Source organism: Myotis myotis, unplaced genomic scaffold, assembly GCF_014108235.1.
Source record: "Myotis myotis isolate mMyoMyo1 unplaced genomic scaffold, mMyoMyo1.p scaffold_m19_p_2, whole genome shotgun sequence".
NCBI lineage: Eukaryota > Metazoa > Chordata > Mammalia > Chiroptera > Vespertilionidae > Myotis > Myotis myotis.
The window spans coordinates 157499831-157515746 of NW_023416324.1; the positions used below are offsets into that span (position 1 = coordinate 157499831).

The following is a 15916-nucleotide window of genomic DNA, read 5'->3' on the forward strand; positions in this document are numbered from 1 at the left end:
TCTCCATGAAGAAACTAAGTTTTTAGCCATCTACTGTGACAACTGTATTAGAGAACGGAGCTGTGTTCACAGGTTGGGTGTCTTGGCCTGGCTTCCTTACTACCTATGTTATTTACTCCTTCACCAAAGCCTTGCTGCAGGTGATTCAGATTCCTGTGAGCACAATGACAAGTGATTGGATTTCAGGTTTCCAAGGGTGACACTGGAAATGTGAACTCTGTGAACGTAGGGGCCTGCTGTAAACCCCTCTCACTCATGGGTTCCCCTTTCTCCAATGCCCTCCCAGGGGCCAGACTTACTGCGTGGTCATAGGCCACCGCGTTGATGACCATGAAGTTCTCCAAGTTGTACTTGTAGGGGGTGTAGTTCCCATGCCAGGCCACGACATTGAACGGGGAGACATTCTGTTTGCAAAAGAAGCAGAAAAGATGATCTTAGCACCTCATGCTTTTGTAGCTGTGATGCCAGTTTGTACTTGGCATCACTCTCTCTTTTTGGATTTGATTTTGTGCTCATTATTTAATAATACCATCCTTTGGGAGAAGCATAGCCCTGAATCATTCTGTGGTTGCTTCACATACCCTCAAACTATCCCTCGTTTAGCCACTAACCCCATTTTTTTAGTTCATAACTGCAGCTGCCTCTGGTCACATGTGCAGCAACAGAAGCACAGCACATTCTCCAAGTAGTGCCTTTTCAACAATTTTTAACGCAATTGTAAGAATCTGTGGATGCCAGCAATTCTCAGACCATCTGGGCTACCCTCTGGGTTTCCTGTGTGAAGGGCAGGCACTCGCTGTGACTGTTCTCCAGGTAATGGCTGCCTAGAAGAGTACCCGTAGACACTGTGCCTGGGTGGTGAGTGCAGGAGGGAGAGAGGGTCTCTAACAGCTCCAGCCCAAGGACTTGAGTTTTCAGAGCAATCCTAAGGTGATGCTTCTTCAGCCTGCCCTGGGGTGGGAGAGGATCGGTATATAAGAAGGTTGCCCCACTGTAGATATGGGTCTTGGATGCTGGAAACAGCATCCAATTCAGAATGTTCTAAAGACCACTGGAGAGACTACTCACAGAGGTGTGGCTAGTGTTAAGTGAACTGACTAGAGATGGGTGGTGTGGTATCTGAGCCTAGGAAGAGTGGGAAGACATTGCCACTCCTAGATCTGTGGTATATGGGAAGGAAGTGTCACAGGACTCCAGCAAGAGCTAAAAACCACAAAGAAGGGGCTGCCCAGTGGTGTGCTGACATTTTACAAGCAGCAATGTTGGAAAAAATTTAAAAATTCCGATTGATAGCATTTGCTGATTTCTGGGGTATAAATACTCTCACCATGATCATTTTTGAGCGACCGATGTGTTGTCACTAAGCACAAAGCTGGGAAGAGGTGGCAAATCAGTATAAACTGGCTCCAGCATACCACTCGGGCTACCCAAAACGAACTGAGATTGTGAAGGGATGCAGACACAAGAAGTAGGAAGCAGGGGGAAGAAAAACTTCAACATGCAGGGGTCATTAAGGGGAGAAAAAGAGGGACATCTGTAATACTTTCAACAATAAAGATAAATTAAAAACAGAGAAAAAACCCAACTGCCTTCCAATTTCCTGTGAGGACCGCTTACTAGTTGAACCCAACCAAAAGCCAGCTGGGCAGGAAGCCTGGGCGATACAGTCCATATAGGTCAAGCTCCCAGGGCCCAGATCATGGCAGAGAAGGGAGAATGGATCAGTGGGAGCTCACACAGAGAATAACCAGCATAGGGTCTACTTGGAAAATGGAAACTAGTGGGGCTGCTGGCTGCCTCTAGAATGATGGTTCTTTATCAACTGTATGTCAACAATAATAGGGAGAAGATGCTTAAAATGAATATAGATTTCCATACCCCACCCCCAGAGGTTATTGGTTTTGCATTTTAAAGAAGCCTCTCTGATAATTTCTGATGAAAATGGTCTCTAAACCACCCAGAGAATAAGAGGTTGATAATATATCAATGAGGTTGATATATTATTAGTCCTCAGGGGGTAACTTTAAGTGTCAAACTAGTTGGCCTCTGCTGGTTAGCATACCTTCTAGATGTTGTCCAATAATATGCCTTGGCAAAATGGAAGCAATAAGTCAAATAGGCAACAATAAAGCAAACAAATAATGGTAGACAGAAGAGATTTTTAGATTATGTTTGTTATATGATCACTTTAGGCTAATATATATTCAGTATATTAAGCAATAATATAATATGTACTAATTATATACAATGTTTTATATTAAATATATGCTAATATTAGTATATGTTATATTATAAATTACATATTATGTTACAATTGTTATTATTTATTTATTTTTATTGATTTTAGAGATGAAGGAAGGAATAGAGAAACATAGATGTGAGAGACACAGCGATCGACAATTATTATTTTTATTATTATCTATGCCTATGTTTATCTCTTGAGTTTACCAGGCTGGTAGTATAAACGAAATCAAGCTAATTAACTTGAGTTCTACTTGTTTTGTATGGTTATTGTTAGTATTTGAAATATGGTGGCCATTGGTGAATATAAATCTTGGATGATCTGCCTATTAACTCATTTCCCTTTTAGAACATATTACCCTGTCTGTACATTATGTTTTCCCCACTATTTATATCCCCATGATTTTCATTTCTTGGTGAATGGAAAGAACATGAGCAACAGATATGGTTCTACCATATACTATGACATTTGGTAAATTATTTGTCACTACCTGGCTTGTTTTCATGGCTACAAATAAGGCAAATAGTATTTTATTTGTAGTATCTTAGTGGTGTAAAGATGAGGCAATATAATATGTGTATTTAACACTGGCCTTGGCAATTAGTAGGTGCTCATTCCCTCCACTGCCTACTGACCCTCTTTACCTGTTTGGCAGCAAACAGCTTTCCCTGGTATTTATTAATCACAGTGTAACCACCTGGCACTTGGCGATCTTCATACCAGGCAACAGGTATCAAGAAATCACGAGGATTGGCCAAGCCATTGGCTCCTAGAATACAATGACCCATAGTCTTTTAGACACTTTTAAAGTCACTTAGGAAAGATGCTCATGGTTGCACAAAGCAAAAGGACTTTCTACATCAAGAGCCACCCTATAATTTGCTTTCATTGTTCAAAGGCTCATTGGATTCCCAGTATGATACCTTTTTAAGAGGACCCAAAGAGTTTGATCCAGAAAAATAAATCATGAAAGTCATCATCATCATTGCCAGCATCATCTCCCAAAGTTTTAGAGTGAATATGGTTTATGAAACCACTTTACATATATTATTTCATCACTATAGGTGAAGGGAACAGAGAGGAGGAAGAGACTAGAAAAAAGGAAAAGGGAAGATCTGATAGAAATACTAGACCTTTTTCTTTCCAAGAAAACCCTGATGACTCTAGAACTCATCTACAGTCCTTGATCTATAGTCCTTGAGAAAGAAAGGGTTCCGTGCTGGTGGCCCAGGTGTGCCATTGCTCCTCAGGCAGAACCCAGACTAAATCCAGGTCTGGAAAACTGCTCTCCAGCCTGACAAACCTGTCAGGAAGAAAGGATTCAGGACTTGCTTGCTTACCTTTGCTTTGCAAGTGTTCCCTCCAGAGAAAAATAAATAAATCAAAAGACCAAAAATGAAAAGCATAAGTGCAAAAACTTAATTTAACTCTGAGAGGAGAGACCTGGGGAGTGTTTTATAGTTTCTAGCTCCTGGGTTAAAAAAAAAGGGAGGGGGGAGGGGGTCCAGCTGGTTAGAAAATTATATGTATTTTCAGGAGGGTACACGTTCCATAGAACCCGGAGGCTATGCTGACTGCAGAGCAGCAGGAAGCCAGACCAAAGTGGGAAGAGCGGGTGGTGAACAGGATGACAGACGGCCCACCATGGCTCCAGCTGCCTTCCTGCTGCCTCCCACCTTCCTCTGACTATTTGGTTCCTCCCAGGGGAGTGACCAGAAGGCACATGCTGGCCTGTCTCTGTTTTGCTCTAAAAAAGCTGTTAACAAAAAAGGGAAAAATTGGGAGGTGTGGCCACCACCTTCAGCAAACATGCCAAAGATGAAACCAAGGGCCAATTTTCCCAACCACTCTTTTCACTCCAAGAGATGGTTTTTAGAACAACCCCTCCTACCACCTTCAGTTCTTTCCTGCATTTCCTGCCTCCAGCTGGCCAGAAAAATCAGGAATGGGGCATCTTAGCTCACTTTTGACTGTTTTAATCTGCCTCATGGAGACTGTGGTTTCTTCTTCATAGCACTGAATGATGTACCTTTTTTGACTGTTAAGTGTTTAGATCTTGTGGAATGTGCTCAGCAGGAATGTGAGGTTCATAGACTATGTGTCTCTCGGTCTGTTTCCTCTTTCCATAGGAATATAGCACTTGCCATTGTTATGGCTTCCACTCTGTATTGTGTACGCACAACCAATAAACTTAAGACATTGATATCCCCTCTAGTCACAAAGCTCTCCTCCATTTGTATGCTTTCCCATTTGTATTGCTTAAGCTGTTCTCTTTCTTCTTTATTTTTCCTCATCTTTTCAACAAGAATTAGCTAAATCTCATCTCTTCTGTGAAGCTGTTCTTGGTGACTTGGCTCAGAGTATTCCAACTTCTACATCCAATAGGGTGTATGTACATACACTGCTCTCCAATGGTCTATGTACTGTTATAGAGAGAAATTTATAATGGATTATATTGGGTCATTTTCTGTTACGCACGTTATACATGTATGGGAAGAGGTTTGTGTTACCCTCGATGAGGTTTCTGTCACTACCTTCAGCACCCAGGTGAGCTGAAACGAACTGGTGGGTTAATACACCGTTGAGCTAATAAGTGAAGGTTCCATTTCAGCAGTTGGGTCAGCGATACTACCTGGAGCCCCTGAACTTAGAGGTCTGAAGAGAAAGTCTGGCATCACTCATGGAGTTCCAAGAGGCTTCTAAAATTCCCAACTACACTTGGTCTAGAGAAGAAGTTGTCTAGAGGAAAGTTAAAGTTTGAGTGAGATAATGAGGGGAGAAGAATGTTTAACTCTCATGCAATTATCTGTGTCCTATATGTCAATCCAGACTTAGAGGCTTGTGGTGGAGATTTACCAATTGGTCCCAGGTCAGGTAACTCAAAGTGGACACCGTAGACCTCCAGGATGTAGCCTCTAGTCTCCTCGAACACATCTACGCTGAACCGCATTCCTCTCTGGAATGAGAAGCAGACACTCATGTGCCCTCCCAGATCACACATTTATATATCTAAAAGCATAAGTGACCGAAGGACCGAACGACCAGTCACTATGATGCACACTGACCACCAGGGGGCAGACGCTCAACGCAGGAGCTGCCCCCTAGTGGTCAGTGCGGTCCCACAGCGGGAGTGCCACTCAGCTGACCAATGGGTGCCAGACACAGGGCTCACAGCTGGCCACCACAGCCCAGAGACCACAGCTGAGTGGCAGCGAGCCTACTGAGTGGCGGTGGCAGGTGCAGCAGGGCCGGGATGAGCAGGAGCAGCAGGCAGGAGCAGCAGGTCGCGTTGGACTGCCAGTTTCGGCCAGATCCCTGCAGTTCACGCCGAGGGACCCCACGTGTACTTATAAAGAAGCTCCAAAGCCACAGCCAACCCCACATGCCCAAGCTATAGTCTGCTGAACTAGATCTGAGAGACAACCAACTCAAAGATGAGTTAGAAATAAAAAATGTAAATCCTAATCACATCTGTGACCCAAACCAACTCTAGTGTATTATCTTATTTGGTTCGGAGATCACAGTGCCCTGATGTAGCAAAAATTGTCAGAAATCTGTCTTCACTGCCCTCCACCCATATCCACGGTCTTATCCAGAGTGTGTATAGGTGTTCAGGAAGGTGAATTGGCAATGCTCTTTGCTTTGCGATTGTGTGCTATTTTAAAACAAAGCAGACACCCAAGCCTGCTCATCCTTCGGCGCAGGGAGCCTTCTGTGTAACTCAAACTCCCTCCCCATTGCCCAGACATGACAGAGACATTTTAGAGTTGGAAATGGCAGCAGCTGCAACATCTGATTGCTCCCAAATTAGAGAGAGGCAGAGAGAGGGGACACATTACTCACCTGAATGACGCAGATCTCGTTGGGCTGCACAATCATCTTGCCAAACTCGGTGTAAATGAGAAGTTTCCCTTTCTGGGGAACTAATAAAAAAGACAGGGCAGCAGTGAGTGTCTCTTTTAATGGAAGAACCACTTCACGAAGAGTCAAAAGCTTAAAGACTGCATTTGCTTTTTCATTTCCAACGAACAGAGCTTTATTGAGTCTCAAAGGGAAAAATGTATGACAACTTAGGTTACCTATTTTATTATGTAGAAGAACGCGCATGAAAAAATGGACTCTGGTTTTTGGGGTTCTTTTTTTAGTTGTCAAGTAAGGATCCTGAATATGCACAATTCTGGGGATTGACCAAAAAAGGCAACTGAAATAGGACAGAAAATCACCTATTTCTGATGCTTCCAGCAGAAGGCTATTATTTGCATGTCTAATGTCTATGCCAAAGTGTCCACTCCAAAATATTTCTACTAAAGCCATCAAAAAGAAGGGGCAGACCAGATAAATCCCTAACTGACATTCCAGTTTAGGGCTCTCATGAAAATCTGTGTTTAAATTGCAGTTATCAATGACAGATAGCTTTTTCTTGGGTGGGTATGATGGCAAATAGAGTCATCTTAATAAGTTAATCTCATCTTGGTATTGCTCTTCATTTCTTTTCAGCTGCTCAGATCTCCCATATTAGGAGGACCCAACAGAAATGGGCAAAATCAGAGAGACCAGGACATAGAGTAAGGGCTCTGAGGTACAAGAGGAATCTTTTCCAGACCCCCAATTGTCTTTAGACCTTAGACCACTAAATAAGACAGATTGAAGGATGAAGGGAAATAATATGTATAAAATTAAAAGGAAGCTTATGACTAGAGCTAAATTCACAGTGAAGGGGTCTGAAATCTTCAAAACTTACCAATCAGGAAGTCCCCATCGGAATTATAAAAGCATCTGAAACATAGAATCATTCCTGTGATTTCCTGTTTTAACATCACCCAGACAAATTAATTCACTGCACAAATTATTGTTCAGCACCTGCTCTGCCAGATTTAGTACTAGGTATAAAATTGTGTGCAAAATTATCCAATCTCTGCCCTCATGAGGCTTAGGGTCTAGTAGGAAGTCAGACAGCAATCAAACAGAACTATTTCATCGTAAACTGTAATGGCACTGTGAAAGTTAAGCCCAGGGAAATGAAAAAAACAATGGACATGATCTAGCTTGAGGAATCAGCAAGAGCTTCCCTGAAAAAGGGAAATTTGACCTGCGATCTGAAGGAATCATCGAGGCAAGGGTTTGAGTAGGGAGGTGAACATCCCAGGCAGAAGGAACAGTATGTGCAAATGCTTTGAGGCAGGAGGACACATGGCAGGTGGAAAGAACCGAATGAAGGCTCAAGTGGGAAGAGAGGAGGTGCCGTTATGAGCTGGACCCAAAGGGACAGCTCCTGTGCCTTGTCATAGGGCTTCGATCTTGGGCCTGATTCATGGTTCAGGTAAGTTAAACGTCTTGCCCAAGGTCACCCAGGAAGAGTAGAATTGCCTTTGGACACGTGGTCTGGTTCAAAAATGGTTCTGATATTCTGCTTCCCAAAGAAAAAGCAGGAATGTCATTTACATACTTTGCTGATTAAAAAAAAATCCAATATCAAAGCTCCTCTATCTAGGAATTTTAAGCTTACAAAGTTGTTAGCTGAAGCCAAAGTCTGTCCGCTTGACCTGTCACCTACAGGTGGTCCTAATGGCTGACCATGCATCATGACTTTGGACTCAAGAATAGTCCTGGGAACTTTAGGAATTAAGAATATTCTAACTCAAATCTGGTTAAAGCCAAAATGCCTCTTGGACTACTCCTTCTTTCCAGTGTCCCATTGTCCCTTTTTGATTTGCATTGTTATGTGACATTCTTGTTTAGGTCACAGGAGTCTATCAAGATAAAACTACTCATCTATTGCCATTATTAATAAGTGCATGTCAACATTGCCCTGGGGAAGAATCAATAACAAAAACAACAATCCAGATTTTACCCTCTGGTCAGCAGCTTTTGGGGAAAGGGGCTGTCCTACCTCAGGACTGAGTCACTTACCTGTCCCCCATGGAGGTGTTGCAGAGGAAAATGTGGACAGCAAGCCCATTGTTAGATCTGATGTCTCCAGCTCCACATAAGGTGTGCAGGCCCTGGGAGAGACCCAAAGAAAAAGGAAGAGTGAACATGAATAGTACCTAAGAGGCTGCCCCTCCTCCTGGTACCTGAGGGCCATGAGACAAAGTTCTAGTACAAGTGTCTTCCCTTTGGGACCAGTGGGACATTTGGGATTCAGGTTATCTATGGGGAGTCCAAAATTCATTGACTTATGTTTGGTGGATGGTGGTTCACCTTAGTTACCTGCCATGGTGGTTCACCTTAGTTACCTGCCATGGATTGTCTTAATTGCTGCATCAGATGAACTTATAGAGCATCAATTGATTAGAGCATTTCATCATTTTTGTACTTAGATCAACCTGAAGGAAAGTTTCTATTGGAGGTAAAATCAGATGTCCAGGAGGCTTGGGGAGGAAGACTGCACCATTAGGCACCAGTCAATGCCCCTCAAATACACCAGACCATGTGGGCACTCCTCTGCTTAGGAATAGGGTCAGCACTAATCTCTCCAGAACAAGGCAAAGGGAAGCGCTCTGACCAACTGTAACCCTCTGCTGATCATCCACAGTCCAAGAAACTGTAACACTCAGGCCATCTAAAGCTGCCCTCCGCCCCAAACCTGTACCCTGAAAGCCCACAAGGAGAGAGTTCTGTTCCTCCAGTTATCCATGATTCACACGGGGTGGAGGACTTCTTTTTGTATTTTAATTCAATTTCCAAGTTTGGGGCTATTTAGATGAGTCTACGTAGGGTTTGAGCATTTAATGTGGGTGAGGAGGTCAACATGATAAAACAATCTGGCCTATGGCTGGACATCTGGACTCTGCCTACGTAAACCATGACCTGAGGTTGGCCTGCAGAATCTTCCACTAGCTTTTTTGAGCCCCACCTCCGTACAGCTCCTCTCTTCCTCCCTGATAGGCCTGGCTCTGAGCACAGGTGTTCCTATACTCTCAGCACCTATTACTACCAAGCAGAACTTCTAATCAGCATTGTCCTAACCAGAATTGCTGGCCTGAGTTGATCCTATTCAGGGGATCATTTCAGAGAGTTTCTGAATTTGAATGGGAAAACAAATTATATATTTGTTTTCACTAATCTCTGACTGAAATTTATCATTTCCTTCAATTAATGTGGACATAAGCAACAAACTACAGCAGTATTAGAGGTGCCTGTGACCTTGACACTGATAGAAATCATGGATCATTTTACATCACATTAGAGTTGTTACAGATATACCAAAATATCATTTATACTCATACTTCTAATAACCAGAGTTATTAGATCTTCTCATAGATTTTGTGATTTAGTGCATTAATAAGGAAGCATGCTTATTACTATAAACCAAACCAAATTTATTTTAATATTTTCATCATTGTATTTCAATATAATCGGCTTCTTTGTCATTTTATGAAATTTATTTTATGCATTTAAGAACACAGGCTTCACCAGACTACCAAAGGAGTCTTTGTTCCCCAAAACAAAGGAACCTGGGAAGGTAAAAGCTCAATTTCCTTTGGCTGTTGGGAGATGTTGTAAATAGCCCTTGAGTGCCCTTTGGTGTCAGAGGGGAGATGGTGCCTGTAAGTAAGACATCAATGGGCAGTGCTGAAAGCAGAGGCAGATGGTGCTGTGCCGGCTGCCCGCCTCTAAGGCTGCTTCTGCCTGGCATTCAGCCTGCAAATGGCTGGATCACTCACGGCGGAAGAGAGAAGGAGCAGTGGGAAGGTGTGGGCAGCATTGACTTACACTCACAAAGTCCACCTTCTTCTGAGATGCTTTTGGAATCTCAAATGGTTTCCATCTAAGCTGGAAAAAAATACACATACAGAAAAATGATTTCACAATGGGGAAACCATAGACTTTCTAAATAAAAAGCACCGATTACACAGAAAAAGGACAGCTGCTCCCTGCAAGGTTCTGACTACTTGTGATTTTTGTTATTTTAAATTTAATAATTATCCATCATTTCCTTAAAGGGGCTCAGTTGGTGTGTGTGTGTGTGTGTGTGTGTGTGTGTGTGTGTGTGTGTGTTTAATTCATATGCATATATATTGTCTTTGTTCATTAGCACTTTGAATTACAAAATTTTTTTTAAAAAAACCATTGCTTCTTATTTCAGAAACTGTTTATTTCTTTTACCATTTGGCTCAGGCACACCAGTGAGTTTTGACCGATGCTGCTTCTAATGCTATTTATAATCAGCTCCCTTTGCTGGCACGCCAGCCTCTCTGTGTGGGCCCCGGACACAGCAGGAGAAGGTTCTACTTCTCCTGCCAGCCCTTGGAGTTTTGAATTATTTCTTGAAGTGAAAGAAAAAGCACCCAGCCGAGATTGAATTTGGTAAATGCAGTACCAGGTTCAATTTTTTTTTCCCACCAAACCCCACGTTTGTCCCCAGGCTGCCTGACAGTTCAGTTTAAATCACAACAATCTTTAATTTAATAATGAAGTGATCTAAGGAAGTGGGGAGAAAAACCAGCAGGTGCAGGCCCTACTCAAAGAGTCAGCCCCATACTTATCAATCAATCTGGCAGCAGGCCCGACCCAGCCAGGCTGGCAGCTGATAAACCTAGCAGCCTCGGGACACTCCGTGGGGCGAACGGCACCCCAAGGAATGGTGCTACTGGCTAGGTAGGGCCCATTAAGACACTGGGCTCAGCTCATTCTGTATTTCAGAGAGGCAGTCATGGTCGGGATTGGGGGAGGGGAAAGCAAGCAGCAAATGGAAAGGCAGCGCTGGGATTGTTCTGCCTCTCCGATTCACACAGTCACACAGCAGCCTTTATTTCTTAAAAGCAACACAGAGGGTCACATTTTGGGACTACTTAAAAAGAATGTAAAATGTTGATTTGGGGAACGCTGTTGAAATCATGCTTCAGAAAGAAGGAAAATATTTAGGACTAATTCATTCAAGATGATATTTCCTGGGAAAAGAGAGGGAACCTGAGAGCAAGGATCTAGAAAGCGTTTTTCAACCTTGGCACTACTGACATTTTGCAGCGAATAATTCTCTGTTGTGAGGGGCTGTACCGTGCATCATAGGATGTTTAACAGCATCCCTGACCTCTACTCACTAGATGCAGTAGCAATCTCTTAAGTTGTAATGATCCGAAGTGTCTCCATTGCTAAATGTCACTTGGGGAACAAATTTCCCCTGGTTGAGAACCACTGAGCTAGGAGGATAGTCCCCAGACATCAGGAAGGGCCACAGAGAAGCACTTAATAGGGCTCACATCCTGGATGAGCAGTGGCCTCAAAGAACCTTTCCTAATGCAAAAAGGGGTGCCCTTCAAATGATAGAGATGGTATAGGGAGAGGAGTAGTTTATCTGCTGGATCTGATGGCAGCAGATTGTACAGGGTCTAAATTCAGCATATCATGAAGGATGATAAAGACTGCAAGGTGGTTCTATCAAACCCAGTGCCCAGAAGAAGAAGCAAGCTTTGATTGAATCTTCAGGCAAGATTCTGGCCAGGAGCTTTGGTGTGATATGCTGCTGAATGTGAGGAGGGAGATCTGGGGAAAGGATAAAAAGGAAAAGTCCATGGAGCACAGGACAGAACCATCTGCCAACTCCAGATGTTCAACTTAATCGCATGCTGTGGAGCAATTACCCCCGATCCAAAGGGGGCTGTGCATTGGGCTAAACCAGGAGACCTGAGTTCTGTTACTGCTTCTGTTCCCATTCATTCTGTGAGCTCAGGCACGTCATTTCCTCTCCCTGGATTGTGTTTTTTCTTACATGTAAGAAAAGCTATAATACCATAATTTACTTCAGAGAAGAGCTTCTGATTTAGTCCTATAACTTTTTAATCATTTATTTTATTCACACTATATATTATTGATAAATAACCTCCTATTTATCAATATAATCCTATCTAATAAAAGAGAAACATGGTAATTGGCGTACGACCGCTACCCTTCCCATTGGCTAATCAGGGTGATATGCAAATTAACTGCCAGCCAAGATGGCGGCCGGCAGCCAGGCAACTTAAACTGAACATGAGGCTTGCTTGCTTCAGTGACGGAGGACTGCAACATTCCCCACCTGCCTTGCCGGCCTCTGAGCTTGCAGTTTAAGAAACATTGTAAGATATAGAAGCTAAACAAAACCCCAGAAACCAGCTTTCAGCGAGCCCGGGATCTCAGAGCTGGAGTTGATACAGTGTTTCGATTATAGAACTGAAACAAACCAGATACCTGCTTTCAGGAGCGGAGGCCTAAGAGCTGGAGCCTCAGAGCTAAAGGTGGGCCAGAATAAAAAAAAAAAGAAGAAGAAAAAAAGGAGCAGTTGAGAGCTTCAGTCCCAGCCTGAAAACAGCCCTCAGCCCCTCACCCAGGCTGGCCAGGCACCCCAGTGGGGACCCCCACCCAGATCCAGGACACCCTTCAGGGCAAACGAGGCAGCCCCCACCCATGCACCAGGCCTCTACCCTATATAGTAAAAGGGTAATATGCCTCCCAGGACTGGGATCAGCATGACAGGGGACAGCGTCCAAACCCCCTGATCACCCTGAGGCTCTGTGTGTGACAGGGTGCGGTGCCCCAACCCCCCCGCCCCCCATGGGCCCTGCTCTGTGTGTGATGAGGTAGAGCCATAACCTCCCCATCGGCCTTGCCCTGAGTGTGACAGTGGCGGCGCCCCAACCCCCTGATCAGCCCTGCTCTGTGGGTGATAGAGGGCGGCGCCCCAACCTCCTGATCTGCCCTGCTCTGTGTGTGACAGGGGGCGGTGCCCCAACTCCCCTATCGGCCCTACTCTGTGAGTGACAGGGGGGAGCTCCCCAACCCCCTGATTGACCCTGCTTTGTGCATGACAGGGGGGAGCTCCCCAACCCCCTGATCGACCCTGCTCTGTGTGTGACAGGGGGCAGCGACCAACCCCCTGATTGGCCCTGCTCTGTGCTTGACAGGGGGTGGCGCCGCAACCTCCCCATCGACCCTGCCTTGAGTGTGACAGGGGGCGGTGCCCCAACCCCCCAATCAGCCCTACCCTGAGCATGACTGAGGGTGGCATCGCAACCTCCCAATCCGCCCTGCTCTGTGCATGACAGGGGGCAGGGCCCCAACTCCCCAATCAGCCCTGCTCTGGGCCCGACTAGGGGCTGCACCTAGGGATTAGGCCTGCCCTCTCCCACCCAGGAGCAGGCCTAAGCCAGCAGGTCGTTATCTCCCGAGGGGTCCCAGACTGCGAGAGGGCACAGGCTGTGCTGAGGGACCCCCCTCCCCCCTGAGTGCACAAATTTTTGTGCACCGGGCCTCTAGTCTATACTAATAATAGAGGAATATGCAAATTGTCCAAGATGCCATCACAGTAACAGTAATGACCGAACAGAACAGCAGGCTGCGTGGGCAACCAGGCCGGCAGGGGGTTTAGTGCGGGACAACCAAACGATTGAACAGCAGTCTGCATGGGGAGACCAGGCCGGCATGGGGTCAGTTGGGGGCAACCAGACTTCAGGGGGGGCAGTTGGGGGTGACCAGGTCGGTGGGGGGGGGGGGCAGTTAGGGACTATTAGGCCAGCAGGCAGAGGTCATTAGGGGTGATCAGGCTGGCAGGGGGTGGGCAGTTAGGGGTGATCAGGCAGGCAGGCAAGTGTGCAGTTAGGAGCCAGTGGTTCCAGATTGTAGGAGGGATATCTGACTGCCGATTTAGGCCTGATTCCCAGAATCGGGCCTAAACCGGCTGTCGGACATCCCCCAAGGAGTCCCAGATTGGAGAGGGTGCAGGCTGGGCTGAGGGGACCCCCCCACCCCCCGCACGAATTTCATGCACCAGGCCTCTAGTAATTTTATAATTAAAATTTAATTATTAAACATTTAAAAACAATGAAATCCATTGTAGGACTCGATGCAATATCTTGACACTAGTGGATTTTAATAACTTTGTGGTGAACGGTTGAATAAATAAATATAAGATACTGAGAACATTGATAGTAATATCTCAAAGAACAAGACTAAAGCAAATTTGTGAGGTTTTTGGAAGTCAAAATGACATTCAGGCAATAGTAGATTGATAAATGTTTCTAAAAGTACAATGGTTATTTCTAAAATGTAAGTCAATTCTTTATAAATATAAAAACCCATCCATTCTTCCATATCCTTTCTCATTTTTGGCCAGTTCTATCAACTATTGGGAGAGAGGTGTTGACATCTCCAACTATAACTGGGGATTCATCTAATTCTCCTTTCAGTTCTATCATTGGTTCACATATGTTGCAGCTGTATTCTACAAGTTTTATTGGAAAATAAACTCTCCTTACTAGAAATGAGGTGATCAAAAATAATTTGAGGGAGTTCAAAGTTAAAATAAAATATTTTTTAAGGTTACCAAAGGAGAAAGACTGGAATGAGTGGCAACATTTAATTATCAAGATTTGAAATTCATGCCCAGTGAGAAGAAGAAAACAAGAGAATTGATCTCGGTTATTCTGGGTCAGAAGATCAGGAGTTGGACTGGATGATTCAAATATACTTTTCAACACCGAGATTCTTTGATGTACTGAGTGAGATTCACTACAAAATTGCCCTGGACTTTAGATTAAGTGAGTTAGATCCTCTCAACACCATTGGATGGTTAGAGATAGACATATCATTAGAAGTCGGTACCATCTACACAAGAGGTTGGAAGTAACTTGTAGATATAGTAGTGCTTACACTGTGTCAGCATTTATTAGTCCTGCTGTGGCTAGGAGAGGCCTAGGGTAATCCACTACAGTGAGTTTTAGTCCAGAATAGGGAAGGTGGCAGGGGCTGGGGCTAGGGTGGGGGTGGGGTGGGGGTGGGGAAATTAATAAAATAAAACAATAACTCACTGAATGCCTCAGCAATTTGAGGAAAAAGGTAGCATGATTGGTGTGGAAGAAAAATCAGACCTTGAGTTCTTTGGAATTCTTTTGAGTAATAGACAAGAGTACAAGTAAGGAGGCTACAAGTCACTGTACTTTATTTAGGCTTTCAAAAGTCTATCATGGGGCTACAAAAAAGGTGAGCCCTCATGGGATTTGGATAACATTTTTTTCATGGAAAAAAAAATCCAACAAACAAAACCTGGATTCCCATTTGGCCTTTCCCTTAAGGGCATTGAATCCATTACTCAGCACCCAGCATAAGAGCATGAAACATAGTGGTCACTTTGTAAATATTTGTTGGATGACATTTAATTATCACAACTCTCTGAGATTCCTATGATTATTATTGTCTCTATTTTATTTTAAAATATATTTGTTTCATTGATTTTAGAGAGGAAGGGAGAGGGAGAGAGAGATAAAAACATCAATGATGAAAGAGAACCATTGATCAGCTGCCTCCTGCACGCCCCCTTCTGGGGATAAAGCCAGCAACTTGAGCATGTGCCCTTGACCAGAATGGCACCTGGGACCCTTCAGTCCGTAGGCTGATGTGCTCTTCACTGAGCCAAACTGACTAGGGCTATTGTCTCTATTTTAGAAGTGAAAACACAGATGGTGTAGACCAGTGGTCGGCAAACAGAGGCTCGCGAGCCACATGCGGCTCTTTGGCTCCTTGAGTGTGGCTCTTCCACAAAATACCACGATTGGGCGGCACGTACAGTGCGATTGAAACTTCATGGCCCATGCGCAGAAGTCGGTTTTCGGCCTGGGCGAGTCTATTTTGAAGAAGTGGCATTAGAAGAAGTGTGTGGGGGGGGTGTTCAGTTGGTCGGGTGACAGGAGACGTGGTGCA

At 44.4% G+C, this 15916-nt stretch overlaps 1 protein-coding gene across 2 annotated transcripts in view; it reads right to left on the reverse strand.

Moving 5' to 3' along the window:
• Positions 1-15916, reverse strand: part of HGD (homogentisate 1,2-dioxygenase) — a 46590-nt gene that overhangs the window by 10285 nt on the left and 20389 nt on the right. The window contains exons 5-11 of one of the 2 annotated variants that reach the window (XM_036351521.1): positions 9959-10018; positions 8153-8244; positions 6984-7018; positions 6086-6165; positions 5099-5198; positions 2887-3011; positions 300-404 (exon numbers count right to left, since the gene is read on the reverse strand). In XM_036351521.1, coding sequence (XP_036207414.1) covers positions 300-404; positions 2887-3011; positions 5099-5198; positions 6086-6165; positions 6984-7018; positions 8153-8244; positions 9959-10018 — 597 coding nt within the window. The remainder of the gene's footprint in view (positions 1-299; positions 405-2886; positions 3012-5098; positions 5199-6085; positions 6166-6983; positions 7019-8152; positions 8245-9958; positions 10019-15916) is intronic. The other variant, XM_036351522.1, reaches the window with a different exon arrangement.